The following is a 26,798-nucleotide window of genomic DNA, read 5'->3' as shown; positions in this document are numbered from 1 at the left end:
GACTGCTTTCTATATGTTTTGCAAATACATTATGATGTTATCCTGTGAATAGGCAATATTGATTTCCCAGTAAAATGTACACCGTTTAATGTGTAATTGCTGATTCCTATATGGAATCTTTGTTGACACTGTTCTTCCGAATGGCAGCTCAATGTATCAAGTGTTTGAATATTTAAAACCGAATTTTCACTCTACCTGCCCATCTAATTGATTTAGTGAAGAGGTAAGGCAAGTGGATTTCTTTTTAGGACAAGTGGATTTCTGTACTATTTTGCCCCTTCGACAAGTAGATTTGTTTTAACACTTCCACACCTCTGATAGTGCTTAGGCCTTGGAGCTCCAGATTAAATCCGGAGCGGGGGCCCCCTCCATGTACCTTGCAGGGGGGCCCCCACAACTTTCGTTACGCCACTGTGGTCGGCATAGTCAAATACATATCATTACCAAGTTTCAAATATTTTGTAGTAGGGCAGGATCCACTCCCCAGTAAATGGTCCCTTTTGTTTGGAAACAATTTGTGAACAACAGATACAATGCCACTTCATAACAATATAACTAATTTTGCCTTTTAACAACATTTTCCAAGGTACTTTACCATGTCTAGTATACACACACATGCAGACATATTTACAAACAAAAGAATACTCTGACCAGAACTGGTGCACATCTTAACTTTGGAGGAAAATGGTTGAGGCAAGCCAACTGGAATTAGTACATATGGCCCTGACGTTTTACAAATTACAAAATAATGTTTAAACAGCTAAACCCTCTGACCAACATTGTCCACCATTACCCTTAATGACAAAAATTATCTCCAAAGAATAGTTCAATACACAGAAACCTTGTGAAGGAAATTATACACCTGGTAAAAAAGTGCTCTTTGTGGACTCTTGCTATTTCTCAGCAGCACTGTGAAGGGCTCTATTGTCTCCACTTAAGGATTTGACTTGCAAAATATTTACGAATTCTGATAGCATATATCCGTACTACCATAGAGGATACAGCAATTGCCTGTAGTTGCTGATACAAGGCTTCAGCTGCTAAATTCAGAACACTTATTCCCTTTGCAGATGATCTTACATTTCCTCACTAAAACTACTCGTGTTTTCTTCCTAGTAGATGCAAGGATAAGAACTGTATACTTCTAGCAAAAACAACAGATCCACATATCTTAATACAAGAAAACTCATCATCACCCAGGATTAATTGATCTACTCTTAGTGCAGCCTTTTTTTCCCACAGATCCTATGGACTTTGTAAACAGCATTCCTTTAAGGGCAATTCCTTTATGGATTTAATGGTTCTATGCTCCCGCCTTTAGCCTCCTTCTTCTTTACGCACTTAGGAGCAACTGAATCCTAATAATTTCCTTATCTTGATCACATCATAGTCCTTTCTTTTCACAGAGCTAGCCACAGCCAAATCTTCAATACAAAACATACAATATACAAACCCCTTCCAGTTTTTATCAGACATAAACTAAGACATTTTTAAAGGAGCTATCCAGTGAACGATTCTATAATAGATCTCAAAGCCTCAGATGACATCAAACAAGTAAACATACTAGAATGCCTACTGTTGGAGATTGTTTGAGATGCAGGAATGGACACTGAGAGCTATGTGTTCCTCTACACTGATGACCACATTCACATCGGAATGACACTAGGTAACTTTGAGTAAACGAGAGGCCCACAGAGTGCAATGCACGTTCAAACAGACCAATGTTATAGGGAGAACTCTTGTCAAGATAGTCACATTTCCTTTAGTTTCTCAAGTGTGGTTGCTGCTTTAGAAATTCTCACTAAGAAAAGAGCCTCTACAGAAAGCACTACTAAAATATTTTACTCATGCTAGTTTTCCACATATCTCATTAGGTATTTTCAACAGCAAAAATACCGTCACATATAAAACCCACATTAGGCTCCCACCTGCAAAGAGTACCTCTTCAGATACACATTTAATAAACCCCAGAAACATAGGCACTTGGCTGTATGCTCAAGGTCTTAACATTTAAGTGCTATTCATCAGAATAGAGACTAGAATCTACAAAAGCGAAAAGATGCGTTGAGAGAATCAAGGAACAAAAAATGTTCTGGAAAGAAAAGATGCTGCAACACATACCTTCAAATCTTTTTTAGAGTAATTCCGCTTACCTGGCCAGTTTGGTTCATATCGTCAATGAATCGGACACTTGCTGACCTCGACCTGCGAGGTCTGGCGCCTCGTGAATTCACATAGTCCCTGAGGGGTGAGGTAGGTACAAAACGTTGGCTCCCTGAATGAAAAGGATGAAAATATTGTGTCATATAAGTCCTTGAGAACAACTGGTTCGTGGTAAGAAGGGGAATGACTAGCTCTGTTGTTTGGGCATGGTTACAAAACTGCATACTCCAGGGTGAACAATAACGTCATACCATACTTCTGAGTAAGGGGGAAAAAACAAGATCCTTCCCCTGTTTGATCAGCACAATTTCCCGCTACATCCCCATCACACGTTTATTTTAAACTTCTTTTTATAGATTTTTCGCTTCTTAATGTTTGATTCGCTCCGAGGCTTTCATTATCTCAAATGCATGATTTAACTTGTCTGTACTGAATCTTATTTGCTTCCTCTGTTAATGTTCAACATGGTATCTTAAATCTCTTCTTGTAATTCACCCTTTCCAGTATATTAACTCTATTACAGATCACATTGTCATCTTGAAATGAACAAAAAGAAGCCTTCCTTTCCTGCCTTCCAACAGTATGGCTTACAATGGCACTGAAAACAAAAGTTGGGCCCTCATACTAATCAGTGTAGTCTTCCACTGACCACTTCCTTTCTTGGAATGAACTACATTTTTTTACACCCTAGGTATTCCATAATTTGGCGAGCTCCAAATCCAATTCAGCTTCCTACTTAAAATGCTTATCAGTGGTGTGTATGGTAGTGTTAAAGACCACACTGAAATCAAAGAATTTCTTATCCTTCTTGAGTAAGTCAGCTTTCTACTACTCCCTTTCCACACTTCTATCTTCAGAACTACAATTGTAACTTCACCATTCCTACAATTATTGAGGTATCTAATGTGTTACCACCCCTCATGAGGTGTGTGCTTGTTTCTTTCTTCATACTTGCTCATTTGACTCTCCTAATTGCCTTGCACACGTCCTGTTGCTTCTCTAAAAGCACTTCCCTTTCTTTCCCATGCCAAGATTCTTTGTATTTCCAAAAATACTACAGTTTTACTCTTATCACTAATGTCATAACTTGCTTCTCATTTTTTATTTTTTCATCATCAGAACATTCACAAACTTATAGTGGTTACTAATTGGCAATTATCGGTTTCCTTCTTCTAGACACTCCCCCTCTTTGAAGATTTGGACATGACAAAATATGTACGGCCTGGTATGAACTGCTTGGACAACTGCCATAGATCAAACCTATTTAACCACCCAAAATCACCGGATGGACTGTCTAGTGTCACTTGAACCAGTTCTTTCAGCTTAGGTTTATGATGCATTCCTTCTCAATTGTCTTTCACATTCTCACTAAATAATCTTGACCTTGGAATTTCATATGATCCCCAACCTTCACTGTTTAGTTTTATTTAATATTCATAATTCAACCCTTCCATCATTCACCCTGTTATTTTGCCATGTTGGCATATCAGAGGGAGAACACCTCCGCCTTAACCAAAGGTTACAAGTCATATGGCCTTGGAGTGCCAGGAGTTGGATGCAACTAAACTCCAAACTATTTCTGTTTCACATCACGTTGGAACGGAATCTCTTTCCATACAGTTACCCAAAATTCCTTGTCCTCTCAAATTGTAAACATTACTCCTGCAACTATCCTTGGTGTTCTTCAAACAGGTATATGCCCTATAAACGTTGTTCCCCTGACTCGTTGGTAAACGACTCTGCAGCAAAAAAGCATGCCATTTCAACCTTGCAAATTGTGGTAAACCATGAACAATCTGTAGTGGCAAGGCAACTGGCATACGTTAAACCATTACACGAATACCTACTAACTAGGAAATACAACTATGCATGTTCACACACTGTTAAAACAAATAAAATCTGAAAATAATGCCTAGCTAATTTTGGGCCAACATTTAGAATTCAAAGAAACATATCACTGTAGTTGTTGTAAACATTCTTAGTGAAGTTTAAGATCACCCGTTATGTAAAAAGAAACCTGAGAAATATGCCCAACTGACAGCTAGGATAAGTACAATTATAATCATTTGTAGAAAACAAGATTCAAATATACTGTTTAGAGATAATGTCATTTTTCCATACAAAGCCATGGTCATGAACTGTCAAATGAAGTCCTGACAGACTAAAAATAAACTATTTTGATCTCCAGCGAAAACTGTGCTAAAAACCTCTCAGATGATCAAAAATTGTTCCACCCTTCTATTCTGAATTTCACACTTCTAGGATTTGCTCTCCGAGCCTACTGCCATAAATGCAATATTATGCAGGCTGCTACTGCAGAAAAACCCAATACCCTATATGTGTCTTCGGTTTTATGGGTCAGAGACAGGATTGACATTTTTACCCTGTGCATTCTTGATATGGATTAATATTCTTAAACATCTAATTTTGTATTGAACCCCCATTCAACACAAGAGGTGAATAGGACAAGTAAACAGACATAAAGGAAAATGAGATGCTGGTATAAAACATCTAGTTAGTCTTGTGGTGAGTTACTCATTGTGTAGTTAACTTTCTATAGCAATGTTCTATTTTGTTTGCCTTGGAAGACTCATCTTAGTAATTAACCACTAGACTGCCCACAGAACTTTAGAATTTCATTGATGGGTGTGCTATACGGCACCTAGATCTAAGCTTCATGCAACATGCTATTGTGCTAAGACTTGAATGACCAACTAAACTACCACAAAGAGGCGTAGTGTGCCAACATTCTTGTGCAGAATGATTATCCAGTGTCCCAGATAGTGGGGAACTCCTGTAGTCTCACCTTTGATACTGGTATGATGTACCTACTACTTTGATAATTAGAGGAAACCCCCGCCGCCTACCTACCAGAAAAAAGGATTGGACAGTTTTACTCCATAGGCATATTTCATAAATTCCCAGGATTAGCCAGGAGCAACAGGCAAGACCCTTCATTGTTCTTGCCCGACATAAGATAGTATTTACAGCATGTGGGAACGGGACTATTTCCCCGGTCCACCACTGGACATTAATACCTGTAGCTGTTGGACCTTCAAGGTCACTTGCATATAAACTAGAAAGAGAGGCACTTCTGGCTCCCGAAAGTCGAGACATCCTTTGGCTCCGGAGCTCATCAATTGACTGTTCCAGGGTCTCTTTCAACTGTAATGAAAAAGAGAGAACTCATTTAAGTCGTCTCTAAAACCTCAGAATCTCTGAAATTTGTCCGGACCACAGAAAACAAGGAAAACTGGTAAAACCAACTGCATCACATCATAGTATTAATAAACAATATTCTATGTGTATGCATGCTACTACATGGCTTCTCGTTTTAAGAACAGTTGTTTTAGAAGACTACAACTTTCAACTAAAAATTGCTTTTTGGAGAGGGGGAATGAAATGCATACATATTTCATAATGATATCAGTCTAAATAAGCGCTTTTACAATGGTATCAATAATTGTTGCATTCTCTGCTATACAAAAAGAGCTTCTAAAGATTCTTCCTCCTCTGATGATGAATTTGTTAGTTGAGTTTGGGTTAAGAACCCACTCTATCTCCTCCCACACAAATTAAAGTATTTTCAAGTCTCCAATACAAGCTAATTAACAAGTAGTTCAACTGGCTGGATAGAGATAGGGGCCTATAAAGAATTAAAGCAAAAATAAACCACACACAAAACGAGAAAAGATATTCATCTATGGAAAAGAAAGCTAGAACAGCATGATTTCAGCATTTCTATTTTTCCTGCTGCTCCTTTCTCTTCATTGAAGAAAGCCCAAAGTCTCTATTTCCATTCCATACTCATGCAAGTCGCTTTAACATTAAATGGCTACATTTCTGAAAATGTTGTTTTCTAAGTTGCAGTGTTTAAGTTCCCTTTTCTGCAAACATTTAGTAAATAGCTTTTGTTTTAGAAGTTCTCCTTCAGTTATCTGTCTCAAATTTCTCAATTATCTGTAAAGAGGAATGCAGAAGAAACACATTTCTAGATACACCAGAAAAGGTTGGCCATACACAAAACTACCTAAAAGCAGGCTGTAGAGTTTAAGGAGAGACGTTCTTGAACTAACTTAATGGTTAAAATAGAATGAATCACACACCAAAAAAAATAATCAAGATATTCACAATACACACACAAATTGTGAATGTTGGAAATGGCCCTTTTTGCAGGGTTATCTCCAAACTTTTTGCTTCTTCCTCCTATTTTTTTTCCTGACCTGTGGTTGTTGGCTTTAGGACTCTGGGCACTTTACCACTGCTGATCAGTGCTAAAGTGCATATGCTCTCTGTGTAAATTGTTATTGTGATTGGCTGTCCATGATTGGCATATTTGTATTACCAGTAGGTCCCTAGTAAAGTGCACAGAGTGTGCCAGGGCTGGTAATTCAAATGCTACTAGTGGGCTTGCAGCACTGATTGTGCCACCCACATGAGTAGCCTTAAAATGAGGTCTCAGGCCTGCCACTGCAGTGCCTGTGCGCAGTTTGTTAACTGCCATGTTGACCTGGCCAGTGCACCCACTTGCCAGGCCTGACCCTTCTATTTTCTTACACATTGGACACCCCTATGGTAGGCCCAAGGTAACCCCCTGGGAAGGGTGCAGTGTATGTGAAATGTAGGACATGTACTAGTGTGGGTAACATGTCCTGATAGTGAAATACTGACAATTTTGTTTTTCACTATTGAAAGGCTATCTTGCTTATATGACAGAATGGGGAATGCTGTGTAACATGTTAACCTGCATATTCCATAGGAGCAAGATAGAAAATTGGAGTTTGGTATCCCTGAACTCAGAATTCAATAACACATCTTTTAGTAAGGCTGGTTTTTAACTTCTGTGTTTGAAAATAGCACTTTTAGAAAGTGGCTATTTTCTTGTCCAATCTTTGTGTGACTCTACCTGTTTGTCTATTGACTGTCTGGTTTGAGAGTGACAGGGGCTGGGGTGGCTCCAGGAGTCTGGGTGAGTCAGCACTAAGCTGAATAGGCCGATCTGCATTTGGAGAGGTGGGAGGAGTAGCACCTGGGCCTGAATAGGGTTGTGCCTGCCTTCCACAATATTGGCTCCACCTCCTGCGGTGTCCTGGCCCACACTAACAAAGGAAGAAGTTGTGCAATGGCAGAGTGCACCCAGAACTGGTTTGGACTGGGTCCAGGACCCCTCACACAGAGAACAAAGACTTTTAGGGTATAAATATGAGAGCTGAAACCCCTGAACTTTAGACTACTTTGGAATCGAGGGGAAACCTTTGCTGAGGAGAAAAGCTGAAGAGTTGAAGGAGAAGTACTTCCCTTGCTGTGTGTCTGGGGTTGGCCTGCAGTTGCTATTTCTGCCAAAGGAAGGAGAAGGACTTTGCTGTGTGCTGTGTCCACTGCTTAAAGAAAGGATTTTGCTGTGTGCTGTGTCCTGAAAAGAAAGTCTTGAAGGGCCTGAGAAGAGCTGGACTCCTGTTGCCGAAACACAGGGATATAAAAGTTTCCAAGACTACTTCGTGATCAAGAGGAACCTGTTGCCACAGAGAACAGCTGAAGAGACTGAGGAGGAGTACTGCCTTTGGTGTGTGTCTAAGGTTGGGCTGCAGTTAGCTGTTTCTACTTAGGAGAGGACCAAGGGACTTTGCTGTGTGCTGTGTCCCCTGCTGGAAGAAGGACTTTGCTGTGTGCTGTGTCTATCTGAAGAAAAGTCTCCAAGGGCCTGAGAAGAGCTGGCCGCCTGTTTCTGAAGTCCCAGGCACAAAAGGACTTCACCCCCAGCTTCCCTGAACTTCCTTGCTGGGAGTTCCAGTCTGCCAGGAGGGCCTGTAACTGTGTGCAAGGCCTTTTTGCTGGAAGCGCCACGTAACGAGAGAGAAGCGTGCCACCGCCGCAGCAGCCACTGTCGCATCATCGGGAAAGCGTGTCATCGCTGCCGCCGTTTGCCGTCGCATCACTGGAGAAGCATGCCGCCGCCACAGAGGGTGCCTTTGCATCACTGAAGAAGCGTGTCGCAGGGCCGTCGCATTGCTGAGGAAGCGCACCACCACTGATCGCCACCGCATCACCGGAGAAGCGTGTCGCCGTCGCCGAGGGTGTTGTCGCATCACCGGGGAAGCGTGTCACAGGGCCCGTCGCGGCCCAGAAAACCACCGAGTTCACGTAGTTTATTGTTTTTTTGTACAATCACATATAAATCCTTACAAATTTTTCCAGTATATACCCTGAGGATTGAACACAAGCCCCCCGCCAATCATACAATACCTAATGCAAGGCCATGGAAATCCTTCCAGAGCTATGCATCACACAAACCAAAAACCTTCGTAACAAAACCCCTACTCTTAAACACTATAAAAATTATAAATTCCCTCCCCCCTCCCTCAGTCCTCACCAACAACTCAGGTGGCCGTCTCTGTCCTCTTGTATCTTACAGTCCAAGGAATGTCTACGTGTTGAGTTATGTGATGTACCCAGCTTGTTCCGGGGCTATCCCCTCATCCCCGGCTCGGTCTCCGCCATCAGCACCTGGCTCATAATCTCGTAGTGCCTGCACTAACGCCTCCCACGCAGCTGCCGCTTCTAGCGCCTTATCGTCGTTGCGTCTGCGCGCCCATTGATACCGTAGCGCGCCCTCGCTGGTGGCCCATTTGAGAAATTCCCCCTTCCATCGTTTACTAGTGGGACCCACTGTTGCTTTCCAACATTTCGTGATTTCCCGTTTTGCTAATATAAGTCCCATGTCTACGAATTTGCTCGTGATCCTAGTCTTGGACGTGTGTGGGAACCAGTGCAGTATACTAACGGCCATATCAAACACCAGCCGCCTCTCTGTCACCTCGTTCAGGGTATCTCCCACCTCTTTCCAGTAGAGACCCATCGCTGGACAAGACCACAGCATATGGTCCAATTCCACCCCAGTTCTCATACATCTGGGACATGCCGCCTCCTGAACCTTAAAGTATTTCTGGATTTTCCCAGGTGTCAAGTATGCTCTGTGGAGGATATAGAAGTGCACTAGCTGAAACCTTGCGTTCCTCGTGCTCTTCCAGGCTCGTCGCACTATCTGCGCCCAGGCTGTCTCAGGGATAGCTCTACCTAGATCATTCTCCCACTTCCCCTTCAATTCGGCTAGGGGCGGTAGGTTTTCCAGAAGCATTCTAGAATATAGGCACGTGATCGCCCTGACAGTCCCTGCCGCCATCATAGTGTACTGGCAAGCCATCGACGTCTGAGGCTCCATCAGCCCCTCCTTCCCGTGCGCCTGCATCGCTCTGGTAAGCGCTGCGTGCAGCAAGAAACCTCCCCTTGGCAAATCAAACCTCTCTTGGAGAGTCTGGTAGGTCAGCAGAATCCCGTTTTCATATAGGTCTCCCACCACCTGCAGTCCCGCTTCTTCCCAAAGTTGTAATTGCGACTAGTCACCGCCGCGGCACGGCCGTCATGCGTGTACGCAGCGCCTCCACGTGGTCACATCGCAACAAAGATGCCATTTTGTCGCATCGCACCGGATTGTCACAATGCATTGAGGTGCCATCTTGTCGCATCGTAACTGGAGCGCAGGAAGAATCGACGCATCACCTTCTCTGCGACCCTTTTGTTTGTTTTGCGTAACGCATCGCAGGTACTTTGAGACTAAAGTGTTGCATTTATCATCTGCAAGTTTATTTTTGCAACAACCCTTGTACTTGTATGTGACATTTACACGGTCCCTATTGCTTACAAGTCACACTTGTACACTTCGGCTGAAATGCACTTTTCCACAGTCGAGAAGGTGTTAACTGCAGTACAGATGGCGATTCTGAAAGAGAGAGCGCTATCGCAAGGAAAACGCATGTTGGTTGTCACACCGTAACCTGCCCTTGAGGCAGTGACGAAAGCCAGTGTACCGAATTCTAAAGCTTTGCATCCACGTTGGATACAATGGGCCACTTCTTTGACGTCTCCGGATGTCACTTTCATCTTTGATGCCTCATTGCAGACTCAGGAGTATTTGCAGTATGAATTTGTTCATCCAGCTCCTCTGTCCTTGCGCCCGCTTGAGGATTACCATTGTATCATTTATACTGACGGTTCGGCGCAACCGGCGACGGAATCTAAGCATGCTTATTCAGCGGCCTGCGCAATAGTGGCTGGTACTTTTGTGAATGGAGAATTCAAGTCTGATGTCGTGCATACGCAGACATTGGGTGATTGTACCGCCCAGTTGGCAGAGCTACATGCTCTGGTGCTTGCACTAGAGTTTGCTGATCCTTGAGTGACTACACTTATTCTAAGTGACTCATACTACTGTGTTCAATCTTTCAACGACAATTTATTCTTTTGGTCTCAAAGTGAATATTGTGATTCCAAAGGTAGCACAATCAAACATAAAATGCTTTGAGTTAGGATCACAGAACTTAAACAACGTCTGCCGCTCGTGAATGTAATTCATACTCTTGGTCACCAGCGCCTAGAGGTACACGCTGTTGGCAACCGTTTAGCTGATGAAGCAGCGAAAACAGCAGTGGCAACATATCTGGTAGCAGCAGTTACAAGATCCAAAAGTAAGATTGATGATGACATCTTGGCAGCCAATGCTGCAACAGAGAAGGGTGATAATTACCCTCGAGGTTTCCCTTCTAAATACTCTCATCATTTAAGTCCTGATAAAGTTCCCTATGTGAGACTTAACGACGTTGGTGACCGGTTGATTCCCAACGCGGACCGCAGACTTAATTTGATAACAACCGCTCACGAAGGTATGGCTTCAGCCCATGTAGGCGTCTCAGCGACTGTTACTATCTTACAACAATGTTACTGGTGGCGCAGATTGTATAAACAGACTTGTGATTATGTCCTTACTTGTGACATTTGCCAGCAGATTAAACCTTCGACTGCTGCGCGTCCACCTCAAACACAGCTGTACATATCTAATAAACCACTTGGGTGTGTTTATTTGGATCACTGCGGTCCTTTCTCCTCTGATACTGCATAGTACATCTTAGTTGCAGTGGATTCGTGCACACGTTTTCTATGGGTCTGGCCACAAAGGAGTGCTGATGCTCGAACTGTCATCAGAGATTTGCGTGTCTTTGTGGGAATGTTTGCATGTGGTACCCTCCATTCGGACCAGGGTCCGGCGTTCGCCTCTAAGGCGTACAAGGATGCCATGAGGACTTTGGGGGTCCAAGCCAAATTTTCGTCCCCATACCAGCCTGAGGGCAATAGTGTTGTGGAGCGAATGAACCGTGACTTAAAGCAATCCTTGACAGCTAGGGTTTTAGGTACTGGCAGGAAGTGGTTGGCCCATTTGTATAGCGTTCAACGTGCACTTAATAATCTCCCTAGAAGGTCTCCGGGTGGGCGGACCCCATACGAAATGCTCTTTGGCATAAAAATGTTTGTCCCGGACCTTGATGGCCTAGACATGGCGGCGGCGGCAGCCCCCTTTGACGTAGATGATCATTCTGCTGTGTTACAGAATGTACAAGAGGCTCGAGACAGTCTTGCAAAGGAACACTTGCCCTCCACAACTGATGCTGCACTTCAGATTCCGGTAGTTGGCTGGCTATCTCGAGTTGGTGACCTGGTCCGTGAGAAGGTGGGGAACAAGAAGGAGTTCGGCCCCTCTTTTATCGTGCACCTGTTCCAGTGCTTGGCGTGCAGGGTACAAGAACAGTCATTTTACCTCCTCTTCCTGGTCGCAAGGATAACAGGTACATCTCCATTGACAATGTCAAACCACAACGAGTGGTTGATTCTTCTTAGTATGACTCCAGCGGTCTCTTGTCCAGCAATGCTGAGAAATTCTGTTTTGGCTCCGGCAAGTACGAACAGGCCTGACATTGCTACCAAGATGCATACAGTTACTAATCCATTATTGACTCCATCGGCTGGTGGTCCCCATGAAGAGACTGTGTATACATACAGGCGTGTGTGTGATGTTCTGCAGCGGGGGGAGCGGCTCTCTGTGGGGAGCCGCGGCTCTAGATGGTGTATGAGAGTAGGCAACATGTGAGGGCTACGGCCCATGTGATGCTACAGGCTCGGATGAGGGTGGGGTGGGAGTTGGGTGTTTTGTATAAGGTATGTTAACTGAGAAAACTGCGGACTTTGGTGAAGATCACTACTATGGCAAGGATGTACTATGCTGAACTATCGGACGCTCCTAACGCATTACTGATTCGACAATTGTGTTGACAGGAGTGGAGGGAGGTTGGGATGTGCGGTGCCACGAAATATCTCACGAAGTTTATTCAGCCGGCCTCAGGGTTGTAGGCATGAAGCAATGTACATCACTGTGAGCGGATCATTAATAAATAAATAAAAAATAAAAAAAAGAGACTGTGTATACCTATCCCACAGATGTGTCGTTGCATGGTGTGCAATCAAGTGCAGTTGACCAGTCACGTTTTTCGTTTGACACTAACTCTACAACATTGAGTACCCCCTCGAAAATTTCAGTTTTTGCTGTTTGGTTTAAAAGACATTTTTTAATTCCCCCGTGGACTTACATTTGGCTGGTGCTCATATGTATTTTTTTGTTCATGTCCATTGGATTTGTAGTTATCTTTTTTCGTCTGGTGAATGGACACTATTTAACCAAAAGATCTGCAATTAGATTAATTGATGGAACTTTGGCACCCTACTCCTCATCAGACATCAGACATCATGAAGAGGGACCAGACTTTTGTTAATATTACTGCCTGGCCTGTGTTAGATGGGATTGTATGGGATGCTGTAAAATTTCAAATTCATGGTCCCACGGAGATGATTAATGTCCCCAATGTACTTCGTGTTTCTATGGGGGATGTTGTGAAACCAAACATACGCTCTGATGATTGGGATGTCCAAGCTGTTGAGGCTCCTTTTTCTGATTTGAAATATTATGCTGCTTTTGATGCTGAAGATTTGTATTTAGGCTCAGCAAATTATGGAGAGTTGTTTTGCTACCAACACTATGGCAATCATTTCCTGCATAAAGCGAATACATTTAGGAATGTCGTAAATTATACACAATGGGAACATTGTCCAGCTCCCATTGAAGGCAGTTCCAAAACTCTAATGAAAAAATGTACATATTTTACCAATTTCAGTGTACTGTATTCGAAGTCCTTTATGGATGACTTCGCTATAGGGGGCTATGAGCTGTGGAAAGATACCATTGATCTTAAATCTGTTTGCGGTTCTAAAACCTGGCAGGTGCAAGGTTCCGAGGCTTTGCATCGTGCATGCTTTATCCCGAAACCATATATTATTCTTGAATTCTACCATTTTTCAGACCACCTGTGTTGGATTGGCTACTTCTAAAATAAAATGAATGCCCCTATTATTCCTGATCTGAGCGCTTAGCCAACCTGGGATAATCACACGGATATGTCCCTTGATGAATTGCAGTCCCTGATTACTAATACATCCTTTAATATTTCTACCCTGGATCCTCAAGGATGGTTATTATGGCAGAAAAGTTTGGATTCCTGTCACCATTGTTTTCTGGGTCTGATCCCCGGATATACTCAAGTTAGAGTAGACCCCCGATTTGAATCTTCCCATTCTGTTACTACCTATTCAGTACGTAAATTATATCAAAGCTGGCTTCAACATTCCACCTTGGCGTCAGTTAAACTACATTTGTCCAAATTAACTGAATATGTAGATCTGAATAATTTTGTTAAGGGCCCTATGGGTGGCAGGTCCAAAAGATGGGTATGCTATTTATAACGAAGTTTGGAAATTATCTCAAATTGAAGCCGCTTCTAGATTGAGGGCTATTGATCAAGCACATTTGGAAAAAAGTGCTTGCTGTCATTGGTAATAGCATTAACACTCTTTCTTCCAGAATTTACACATTATATAATATTGTTTCATCTCTTATGGATATTCTACAGGATGACATGTCTGTCTTATCCCGTGGGCAAAATCAATTGCGTTCTACAATGCAGTTTGCATGGACTTTACAAACATTGAAGGCAGGGAAATTTCCCTTGGACTACATGAATACTTCATCTTAATTCCTGCAGTTTAATCTGACAGACAAACAACAGTTCATGTCCATGAAGGATGCAACATATTCACTATTGCATATTGAAAAGTTGGAACCTTTACCATTCTCTGTGGCCGAATCAAACTCAGCTGTGTGGCTTATCCATGGGTTAATCACTTTACCTTTTCCATTGTTTAAGTTCAGTTCATGTATGAAACACTATGCCTTAGGCAGATATGAACCACTAGGTACCACTTTCATACATGAAGTTTGGTCCCTCCCATTTACATACAGGTGCATGAGAAAGGGTAAAGAGGTTTATTTAAAGGGAGAGGATTGCACTTCCACACCTGATCACTCAGTAGTTTGTAGGAACATCCAATTGCATGGCACTTGCAATGTTCACGCCCTGAATTTAGCTTGCATTTTGAAGGGAAATCCTGTGCCAGCAATTACGTCAACTTTCACGTTATTAGCTAACGGTAGCTATTTGCTTTTAAATAATGAGGCGTGTTGCAGGATGCTAGCTGGCATTCCATACATTGTAACTGTCTCCCAACAAGTGGTCTGTTGTAAGAATGTACTTTTCCCACACCCGCATGGGAGACTCGATGTATCCATCTGGCCTTCTATACCAATCTTGAAAGCAGAGTTCAACAAGATGAGCAGAATAAGGGCTCTATTGTCTCAAAAAGAAGTCGCCCTAACTTCTTCTTGTGAAACATTTGTCCTTCACGTAGCTAACACCCGCACCGAGGTGCAGGCTCTTTTAAATACAGATCTCCCACTTCATTTCGGTGCTCTGATTCACACTATATTCAATGCCTCGTCAACAGCTGGCTTGGTGCATTTCTTCAAAGTTGTGGGCTACGGCCTTGTGACCTCGTTCCAAACAATATTTGGTGCGATACTGGCATTTTTTCATTCTATTTTTTCCAGTGTCTTCAGCGGGCTTCCATTAATCCTCGCCTTGACTGCTGGTGTGCTGCTGTTAGTTTGTTTGCTCCACAATGGCTGCACTATCTGTATCACACAACAGTCTGCCCTGGCTGCTCCGACTGCGCAACTGGATGCTTGAATACTATGGAACGCTACCTCTGCCCACTTTGAGAGTAGCCTATGGATTGTCCTTCCGGTTCTCATACTTTACTTGCGTGCAACCTGGTTTCCATTGCCTTGATTGTTCATTTGAATGGGCTCTAGATTTGTGCCTGTCGAACACAGCGTCTCCTACCCCGGATTATGATCGACTGATGAGTCCCTTAGTGGCTCATGAGTTGGACTCTTCTGGCATCGGGATTATGGCCTGTGCAGCTGCGCACGGAATCCTAGGAAATTGGGATATATATGCAGCATCTCATGATTTCCTGGCGCGAAGTTATCTCGAAGAACACGCAAGTTGTCCTCTGATGGTGCTAGAGGCTCCGGTAATCAAAGAACATGTATGTTTGTTTACTTTATTAGATTGGATGGCTGAATAATTTACTGAGCATTACAATGACTTCCTGTTGGAGGCTGTTGCTACATACTTTGCTTACACGTCGATGGATTAGATTGGCAATTGTCCATCTTCCACACATACTAACTTGAATTTTTAAAAAAAAAGAAAATTCTCCAAAATGGGCCGTATACCGCCCCTGATTGATTTTTTGTTTTTAAATTTTTTTCCCAACAACCTTTGCGAACTTTCACTACCAATTATGCGGATTGGCAATATATGAACTTGGTTCTGTCTCACTCGAACTTGAACTCTGCGTTCCGCCATTGATTCCCTATTTTGTTCATGGTCCGATCAAGGGGGGGTGTAGTGAAGACAGGGATTTGCCTGCACACATTGCTATGTTAGCATAAGCGTTTTAGAAGTTAAACGCCACATTGCCACTTTGCTGCTTTTGCACATGACACTACAGGTAGCGGTTATTATAAGTAAAACTGCTTGCTTGCTTTTTCTTCACATGAGAACGGTCTGTTTTTCACATCCCTAGACTTACACCGCGACCTTAGTCTGAACACTGTGTGCAGAAACCCTCAAGGTCAAATAACAATGTATGCTGTTGAATTCAGGCTGATCGGCCCACGCTCTAGACACAACAAGCACACAGCTGCAAATTTCTGAAACTCGAGTGCCTTTATTATTGCATTGCATGCATGATGCTGACACACTTGGAGAAAACCTTTCCAGACACAGAAAGCAGTGCTGATCCTGTGATGTGATTCACCTAAGCTGATCTTTGAGGTATTGGGTTCCCCATTCAAACCTAGAAACCTTCTAATATTATAAAACTAGCTTATTAGCCAGGGGAGGGTGGTACACAAGAAATTATAGGACCTGTTTCCACTATCATTGTAATAGGATTTCTTCCTGTGTTTTCTATTGAATTGTAACAATGCTGATGGTTTTATTTCTAATCATTGGTTTGCTTATGTTAGCCAACGTACTGCATCTGAGCACGTAGTTAAAAATAATTTTTTTTTACTTTTCCATGTCTCTGATTACTCACATTGTGGACTGATATGAGAATAACAACGAAAAGGTGTTCTTGATTCCCACCGTTCCTGAGAGTATTCTAAGTCACTTGTTCTGGGTTGTCTAATCATTGGTAGCTTCGATATGATACGGAGAACGAATGAGACACTGATGCTAGTCGGTAGGGGTTCTAGGTACTGAGGTGAGTTTTTTGGTACAGCACAATTCACTGAGGTCCTGGTTTCCTGCACATAGTTCTGTGCATAAGCAGAATCCCCGCAACAACATTGCCTTTGGGATAAGCCTGTCTGCTCGTGCCAAGCTACCAAGGGGGTGAGCAGGGGTTATCTAAAGTGTGTATCCCCCTTACCCTGACTAGAAGCACGGGTCCCTATTTGGTCAAAGGTATCTACCTCTACCAACTAAGGCCCCCATTTCTAACAGTGAAACTATATCAGCTTAGGGATGTTAATACTTAACCAATTTCTGTCTAACAACATGCTATAAATCACTCGGCCGCCCTCTTGGTACATTACATATGACTAATTATGTTCACTCCTTTCTAGTCATATTGCACCAATATATTACATCCATAGACTTCCATCATTCATTAATAATTTCCGTTTCCCATTCAGCACACTAGATCCATGGATTGTTAATATCTGATGACTAAATTTCCACTGCAGACTGAATCATAGTGTGCACACCTTAATTGTAATTTGTTTTTGGATAACTTGCAATACATTTTATGATTTTACTATCTATTAATTATTGCATAATTCTTTAAATAAATTATCTGGAAATGCCGCACTTGTGCAGAGTTGCATAAGGATTTGGGTAACTGTGTTCACTGTGGATGAAACATATGCTTCATTGTCATGTCTCACTAGCTTTGATTATGAGCCTTTCGACTTGTAATATGTTGCTGCATCTGTAACAGGAAACGTTAGTTATGCCATATGTTGATTATTGATTACCTGATACCATGCAGGGTGATTAACAAATAGCTGTCAATCAAGCATAATATTTTCCAGGCATGGGTAAGCAGAACAGAGGTTTGGGTGTTTAATATTTTTATTTACCAACACCTGAGAGTTGGGGAAAAACCCAACCATCAGTTATAGTTCGATTTTTCAAGGGATTGTACACTATTTCAAAAGATCTTTCACAACTGTCTTGTGTATGGTTCAAAACAATGTTATTTCAACATTGATCTTCAGTCATGAGTTTCGTATTTTTAAACATTTGTCTGATTTCACTTTTGTAAGTGTTTAGTAGTTTAACACAATTTTAAAAATGTGGACACAGTTACATAGTTTGTACACATTGCACTTCACGAGGCAAGATCATTTGTTTTTACGCTGTGACTTTCAAATGCAAAGAGAATGCAGTAGGTCTGCAGTGCATTCCTATGGTTGCAAGATGCACAGGATTTACAGGAGGAAAAGAAAATAATGCATCCATGCATGCCAAATACCTATTTCCTGGAACCTGACATAGTTATTAAATTTAATTTATAAAGTACTCAGCAGAACTCAGTGCCCTGCCTCCTGGGAGAAAGACACATTCTTGGTTATATAGCAACTATGTGTCCGTCACTGGGCAAGTGATCGAGCGCAAGAATAGGTCCACATCTTAAGCGTATACATCCATACATAAGCTTATATTTTTTTCCCAATCAACATTTTTGGATCTTTATTTTTATATTTGCTTTTTTTTATATATATATATATTTTCTGATGGTACCAATGTCTTGTAGTACTTTAAGAGACAACACATTCATTTAAAGAATGAATATAAAAATGGGTTTTCCGACAAAATAGCGCAGGGAAATACATTGCACGCCTTAACAACGCATGTTTATTCCACTTTTCTTTTTACAACACATATGCTTTTACAACGTAAGCCATTACCAGGCATTCTTTATATATATAAAAACAATGTATTTGTGTGGGGGGTTGACCCTCCACTCCCTAACTTACCTTAGATGTGTGGTTAAGGCATGCCTTGTAAAAACATACACGTGGTAGAATTATGCATGCTAATAAATGCGTGGTAAAGGCACAACGTGGTAAAAACGTCATTGTAAAGGCTGTTGCCCATAAAAATGAAGGGTGACAGCTCCTTTTAATCTCAATATGTACAATGAGATTTCACGGAATAGGCATTTTATTAGGTGTCGAGAGGCATCTCTGGGCCTACTCATTGTGGATCTTTGGACTACGGTGCAACTGAGCCATTTAAATAAATTAAGAATAGTTCTGTCCCTTTAGAGAACCAGTTTCCCTAAAACCTCTTTTTTCACTCACAAAGTTCAAATCTAAAACCACTGAAGTGCCCTTTACCCAAAAAACAAATGCTAAAATAAAGCACCAATTCACAAACTACCCTCAAATCCATACTCAGCATTTAAATACCTTTATCTTACTTAAATAGCTGGAAAATGTACTTGAAAATTTGTTCAACGATCAGGATCAACTTGTGGAGGAGAGTCAATCGGACTTGGGAAGTATAACAAATTTTCTGAAGGTGGCCAAAGTACTAAAACAGTTGAAATCAGACGGAGCACCAGGTTCGAATGGCCTTCCAGCTGGTCTTTTCAAGGATGCCCACACAAGCTGGGCCAGTGTGCTGCCAGTGCTTTATAACCATTCCTTTCAAAACAAAGTCATCCCTGAGATCTGGAGAGAATCCATTTCAGGCCCCACATTCAAGAACGTAGATCGGACGCTAGCGTTAATTGCAGATTTGTCGTTTTACTCGATACTGAGGCAAAAGTCCATGTCCAAATTTTATTAGACTATTTAGAAGTCTGGGTAGCTGAAGAGGACATTTTGACATTTTTCCCAATCAGGATTCAGGATCAGGCATCTACTACCGATACTTCCAACCACTATTAGTCCTCAGGTATCGTGCCCTTCAGAAGAACATCCCACCTCTTCTGTGCTGCTTTATAGACTATAGTGCAGCTTTTGACAGGGTGCATAGGGCCACCCTTCGGAGGAAGCTTGATGCATGGGGCATACCATCAAATCCTCTAAGACCCATTATTTCTTTACATACAGAGACGTGGGTCCGGGTGAAAACCAGCCCATCCACAGTTACATGAAAAGTTGACACAAACCGTGGGCTAAAACAGGGCGGTATTTTGGCACCCATGCTGTTCAACTTGTATACTGCTGACTTAGGGAAGGCACTGGATAAAAGTAGTTTGGTTCCTCCAAAGCTCAGTTCCATCACTCTGCAAACAATCCAATTTGCCAATGATATCGTGGTCATGAGTCACACTAAATTGGGTTTGCAAACGGCACTGGACGCCTTGAACAGATTTAACAAAGCTAACTATCTATAGGTGAATCACGCCAAAACTAAAGCCTTTTTTTTTTTTAAACTGAGTTTAATATAGCGCAAACTTGATCCGAATCGGGTATCAGAGTGCTTTACATAGCACCAGTTGCATTGCATGAGGATACATTCATTTTTGTTAGGCACGGGGAGATTAAGTGATTTGCCCAGAGTCACAGGATGCTCAGCGTCATTGCCCAGACTCGAACCCAGATTCAAGGTCGACCGCCCTAGCCGTTAGGCCAACTCCTCTCCCCAACTCCTTGATATTAGCCAGCTATCAGCGTAAGAAGACGTCGACGTGGCGTCTGGGCTGCAAGACCATCACCACCACGAGGCATTATAAGTAATTGGGATTGTGGTTTAGCAAAAGCCGCTCAGACGTAGCCCAAATAAATGATCTTAAAAAGAAGGCAGCAGCTTTTACATACGAGATTGGCCAACTAAATCGCTTACTAAGCAGCGCGAGTAATGAAGACAACTTTAACCACAGCCCATCAGTATAGTCATCTTGCCTACCCTGGTGCTCTGGACGCTGCCCCGGAGTTATGCAAAAGCAGAGCATATAGAAAATTATTTCAGCAACCACGATATGCTTGACGCACCAGATTAAGACTAGAGTTGGGGCTAGTAACTCAATCCATTGAGTGCAAGGCATCCATGATAAAATATTACATAAAGCGAAGGACGGCTTCCAATAACTCTATAAAAAAGCCTTCTTAAGCCATCTATGAAAGCCCTGGTAACCCGTGGTCTAGCCAATTAAAAGAAGCGATCGGGATACTCAAGACTGAAGTATCTGCTTTTGGGGGCGGGGCCATCCCATACTCCGTATGGAAGACAGCAGTGAACAGTGAAACAAAAGTGGCCTCCTGGGAACAGTTCTCAATTGTGGTTGACAGCTCTGTTGTGGCGCAGCCTCTAAAGGACTCCTACCATGTGGGGAAACCCCAATCTTACTTCTTGGACCCCATTAATGCAGCAACACGGGCCCAGATCCTCTATATGGGATTACTTGCTCTACCAATAAGGGATTTTAATCCACGCTGGGCAGGCTCGGTATCAATAGTGCCTGCAGGTTATGCCACAAATATAATGAATCATGGGCCCATCTGCTGTGTTGTTGCCCCGTTCTAATCCAGCAAAGGAGACTTTAGCTTGAACCGGCAGAGGGAGTAGGTACTTGTGCACAGGGATCCTTCATTTCCTTCAATAGTACATCACCTGGGGTGATGTGCTAAATTTGTAAAAAATGTAAAACAACATCTCGCGCAATTAAAGGCTACAGCACTCCATCTGGAAGAACGTCAGACTTTAATCACTCCATTTGCTATGCCCACCCACGCAATAGCTGGGGTTTTACCAGGATCTGTATTGCGAGAATTTTGCCTCCCAAATAGCTTGAGTGTTTATTAATAGTTTTAAATGTTCACATCATTAATTTTATAGCTTTTGAACATATTTGACTCTGGAGATTACAACTTATGAAAAGATGCTCCTAACAAGGTTCAGAATGAATCTTTTCTTCAGGCTAGTGTCATTTCCTGAAAAAAACAACTGGAATACTCAGATGGATCCGTGCCCATGTGATGATCTTTCCCAACAGTCCACCATGCACACAATATTGTTTTGCAAATTTTTTTATACCCATCGAAAAATCTGGATAATCCCTTTACTAAAAAATGGGGTCACAGACAATGCCGTCCAGCTATGCTGGCACTTCAAACTTTGGACTCAGAATGTACTGTTTATCATGTATTGAATTTTTTAAAGTGTATCATGAGGCACAGAAATAACCTGTAAAACTGAGGACTAATTCGCATACCATCTAATCGTTTACATTTCCCTCTTTTTAACTGTATATTTAATTATACTTTTTAAAACAAATTTTACTGTGAATATTTGTATGCTATGATATCTTTTATGGTTTTGCAATGCTAAAAAACCGAATAAAGATTATTATTATTATTATTATTTTGAACATATGCACTTTGAATTTTAGCCTGATTTTTCCTTTTATTATGATAGGTTAGATGTAAGGGTTTGTCAGGAAGGCAACAAACAACTATTAATATTATTTTCAGATAACACAATGCACAAAAGCACTTTATGTGCTAAGTAAGAGGATGCAATTTAAGAAGGTCTTAAACGAAGATAGGACTGTGTGTTTACCTTGCTCGTTTCTGCATACTGTATCTACCCCTAGATGACAGAGGGACCGGGCTGGTATGTAGGAGGAAATTGGTGAAGTAGTTTTAGATCGCACAATGCACTTTATACCCCTAGCAAACCAGGTCAGGGTATAGTATGTTCGTTTTGCACAGTATTAACTTCTTATTTTTGCACATTGAATTCTATTCTGTGGCAATATTAGATAGCATAATGCACCTTATACTCCTCGTAAGCACGGCCAGTGTATACGATGCTTATTTTGCACTCTGAATCAACCTCTTATCTCAGCACAGTGATCTTCAACTTCAGATGTAATGTGTATTTTGTTACATCTTAAGAATGAGGTTTCTGTTTTCTAGTTTTGGCTAGACTTATGTATTTTGTGTTTTTAAACATGGTATTCTGCTCAGATTTCCCCCAACATACGGAACTATGCTTATTGTGATGTTAATTAAGTCTCTTTTAAATGAGAAACCTGGTGGACACTGTTGATTTTAAGCTAAAATTGTTATGGTTTTTATTAACTAAACAATAAATTACAAACTTGTTGAACTGTATTTGGTGGGGTATCCTATGTGATCGATTTTTATACAGATATTGCTTCCCTGTCATTTACTGCTACTTATGGTTTGCCAACTCCTTATTATATAGTCTAAGAATTGATACCAAAAGCTGCCATTTCTTATGGTCCCAAGTTGCGTCTGAGAAAAAAAAACAACTTTGTAATGCACTTTTAAATTCCAAGAAGAAAACATTTAATACCGGTGACTACAGGAATGAAGAACACATTCATTAACTGTATTATACAACCCATTTTACAACCATAAAGATGCCACTAGCAGTTTGATTTCTGTATAGGAAATATGTGATACATTTTTAAAGTTTATTATTTCTTTAAAAAAATAAAAACACTAATATTTTGATGTAAAATATAAATATAATTTAAAATAAGGAATATTTAACCTAGAACTAATGAAAATAAAGTTACAACGCATAAGCTCCTCAAATTTGAGAATATTTTAAATATAATGATTACATTTATATGTATTCATTTTTAAAGAGCTTAAAAATAAAATAGCCTGACCTCACCAACATGTTTCATTTAATTTGTAATGAACTTAATCCGGTTATGTTTTAAATTAATTTAAAATAATGTTTTTTTTTATAAGAGTTTTGTATAGCGCGAACTAGACCCAAGACATTGGGTCTCAGAGCGCTTTACATGAGCACCAGTTTTGTTACAGATGGACACATTCATTTTTGTTAGGCTCGGGGAGATTAAGTGATTTGCCCAGAATCACAGGATGTTGAGCGTTGTTTCAGAGACTGGAACCCGGTACCCTGCTTATTTAAAAAATTATTTTAAATCATTATTTTTTTATTTATTTAAGTATTTAATTAATTTAACATTAATTCCTATAGGGTGCTAGTTTAATTCCCTGCCTTCACTGTTTTCAATGGGAATGTCTTGCAGTAACTGTGGTTGGCCATGTGTGGTGTTTGACTTACTCCAAGGCTGGACTGGAGTACATTTAAGCCTGTTACTACACAATTAGGCTTATAGTAAAATTAGGAGAGTATTTTATGGATTACAATTGTCTTATTCTTTTGTGGGTCAGTGTTTTGTTTTAGAAGGCCACTCCCTAAATCAGCGCTTACTTTCCCTTAAACCCAGAAATGTTAATTATTCCCCATTTTCCCAATGTGTTCCACATCACTACAGAAACGCATACCAACATGGTCCACGCAGAAAAGAGAGGCGAGGTAAAGGTGGACATCTCTGGCCATAAGTTTGCGAATTGCATTTTGTAGTATATAAAGTAGCACTATTTTATGTACTTCAAAACTCCTTTTGTGAATCGTCCGTAAGACACAGGGACTGAGCCAAGAAAGATCTTCATCCATTTGAAAGGCTTTAAACCTTCCAGTGAACTTTTTTATATCATGCAGGATTAGTTAACACACAGTTATATTCTACATAGTGAAACCTGATGTTTTCATTAAATTCTTCATTTCTGGCTCCCAGAGGTCACAAAGATACCCTACAATTCATCCCCAAAATAGTTCCCAACATCACCCTCCCACTGCATAACCCCCTCTCTGGTGTAGGGTATATAACAGGGGCCAACCTTGAGAGATACTTACTGTGGCCATGGCTTCTGTCTGTTCACTATTGTGCTCTCTGTACTGGCCCAACATTTGGTCCACATGCCTCAAGTTTCGATTAGTGTCCTTTAGAAGGTGGAGCAGGAAAATAAAAACAAACATTTAGTGGAAGGAGTGGAAATAGGCCCAAATAAAAGTACAGCACAACACAACATACCCTACAATTGTTTGCTTTTCAAATCTGACAAACCTCAAACTCAAACCAATCCAGAGGTTACGCCCCGTTTGGACAGTGAGTGAAACATCACTACTTTTAGGGAGACTAGGACCAGAATGGGGCTAATAAAACTTTCTACTGACACTCAATTATTAAAACATACTCACTGATGCTATCTGGCTTGAACGTGTAACATGCTTAATAATCTCTTACTAAAGATGCATCGGGGTACTTTGAGAGTTTGATGCACTAGGACTACAAAAAAGGTTCTAATGATGCTGCAACAGTGAATTCAAAGTAACCTAATGCATTGATTTTCTCTCACACTGCAGTTAAAAAACGCATGAGAAAAATACACTGGGCCGGAATCAGTGGTATCTTTCAATGTGGGACTTACTCCTGGCTTTAGTCTAATGTATGACTTTCCGATACTTCTTCGCACCACTATGTATATCATGTTATAGCGTCTTTGGTTACTGTATGGCATTCACAAATATAGGCAAATTATTGAAATTAATTTCGATTTCCCTTCTTCAAACCGCTCTACAGGTGCCATGAAAACCTGTAAGGTTGCGGGTTTTTAAGCACAATCTGCACCAGTGATTAGATCGCTAGAGTGACTGCAGGTCACTAGTTCTGGGCATTCGCTCAACCTGACTAGTTTGCAGGTTTTCGCCCGTCTTGTATTCCAGGCTCCTGGCACTCCTCTAGTACCTAAACATCCAGTTCTAGACATCAATGTGGAATTAAAGTGTGAATGACAACTCTGCACATGGGAACATCTCTTATGGGGCAATGAAGCCCCTGCGTATTTTGCGTTCACTTTTTGCCCCTTTATTCAAACATACATTACAGGGGCATTAGCAGTGTTCATCACTGGTCACCACAGTTAAATGTCGATTTATGAACTACGACTCAAAAGGACCAGCTAAAGAAGACGTTTTTAAAGTAAGACATGGAAAGAAACTAAGGTGGAAAGATATACTTTCTGTACGCTAGAGACATGTGGCTAGAAACGGTAGCGTGGGATGTGTGCACTACTTTGTCCTTGTGCTGGTTTGAGATAAGTCTTCATAAATATATTGTTTCCTTATTTATCATTTCAGACAAACAGTGTGTAACAGAAAATATATATTTTGCGTTTCTTTTCACTGTAGATTTGGCATAGTAAGACCGTGTGAGGTTTTGCAGGAATTCTGCTCAGGAACAGAACTATGCTTGGTACCACAGAACATCAGCATGTATGGACTGAGTCACTGTACCACCTCAGTATCTATGAGCTGAGTCCGACTAGCTACAGTGCCTCACTTGCCCTCCTAACCTTTCCAGAGAGACAAGTGATTTGGCACCCCAGAACACAACACTCTCGACCCTCTCAGGGATCTTGGTAACAGGACACACCCTTTCGCTCTCTCACTCGTACTTGTCCACAATAAGTTAAGAAAGAAACGTGAAGGAAGTTTACAATGTTTAATTGAATTATTGTGCTCTAAGAAGCAATAATTGCGCCACACTACTGGAGCCAATTGGTTATATAGTATAGATTTCTGGGTCTAGCGGCGGATCCCGTACCTTAGCATACATAGGTGAATGTTCTAAATCTCAGCTGACGCTGCACTCTTGTCTCAGGACCTTCGCTCTGTGTGTGTTTTTTCCCGAACCCCTTCCCTCAGTTATATGACAAGATATGTGTATTCAAAAACAGCACCTGCATTTCTTTCTTATGTCTAAGTGCTAGTGTCTAACCATAGAGAATAATAAGGGGCAATGTTGTTTGACCTAGCCTAGGCTGTTCACAACTAAATCCCAGGAAAATAATAAAATACAAAAACATGTGCTGATTTCGTGAAAATCCAACGTGGCACAAAGGCAGGTATGATTATTTAGTAATGTGTGCAAAACCAAAGCGGCCTACAACATTCATGATTAGGCTAACATAGGAGTAACAACAATGGGCCATATGAGAAACGCAGGACAGAAGTAACGAGCTAAAGAACTGATCAAATTCAACAATAAAAAAGAGCGATTTAAAAATAAGAGCATTAAAATTAGGTATGAAAAACATGACTGAATTTTGCACTTAGCTTGAAGCTATATTAGCAGATGATTCTCACAAGCCTGATAGGTGTACGGATGGTATGTTACAAACCCACACGCGACTATCTGGTTCTCATTTAATTGGAAGAATGGAAACCTTTCATTGCAGAGTTACATTCTGCCACCAGGAGGGAAAAAATGGAAGGGTGTCAGACTAGCCCAAATAAAAAGCAGATTCCACCTTAGGTATGAAGGATGGATAGGAGCAAAGGACCAAAATACCCAGTTACAAAACTGAGGAAAGTCGACAAAGTGAGAGGGCCTGCAGTTCTCAGACCCTATGCACTGTA

The 26,798-nt window shown here is 41.3% G+C and overlaps 1 protein-coding gene across 2 annotated transcripts in view; it reads right to left on the bottom strand.

Annotated features, from left to right (window-relative positions):
* CEP128 (centrosomal protein 128) overlaps nt 1-26,798 on the bottom strand; it is an 860,263-nt gene that overhangs the window by 722,224 nt on the left and 111,241 nt on the right. For both annotated transcript variants that reach the window (XM_085626613.1, XM_085626612.1), the window contains exons 3-5: nt 24,234-24,320; nt 5,202-5,328; nt 2,154-2,275 (exon numbers count right to left, since the gene is read on the bottom strand). In XM_085626613.1, the coding sequence (XP_085482739.1) occupies nt 2,154-2,275; nt 5,202-5,328; nt 24,234-24,320 (336 nt within the window). The remainder of the gene's footprint in view (nt 1-2,153; nt 2,276-5,201; nt 5,329-24,233; nt 24,321-26,798) is intronic.

The sequence above is a fragment of the Triturus cristatus genome, chromosome 9 (genome assembly GCF_964204655.1).
Source record: "Triturus cristatus chromosome 9, aTriCri1.1, whole genome shotgun sequence".
Classification (NCBI taxonomy): domain Eukaryota; kingdom Metazoa; phylum Chordata; class Amphibia; order Caudata; family Salamandridae; genus Triturus; species Triturus cristatus.
The sequence above is the reverse complement of the archived record's forward strand: the minus strand, read 5'-3'. Positions and strand labels throughout refer to the sequence as shown.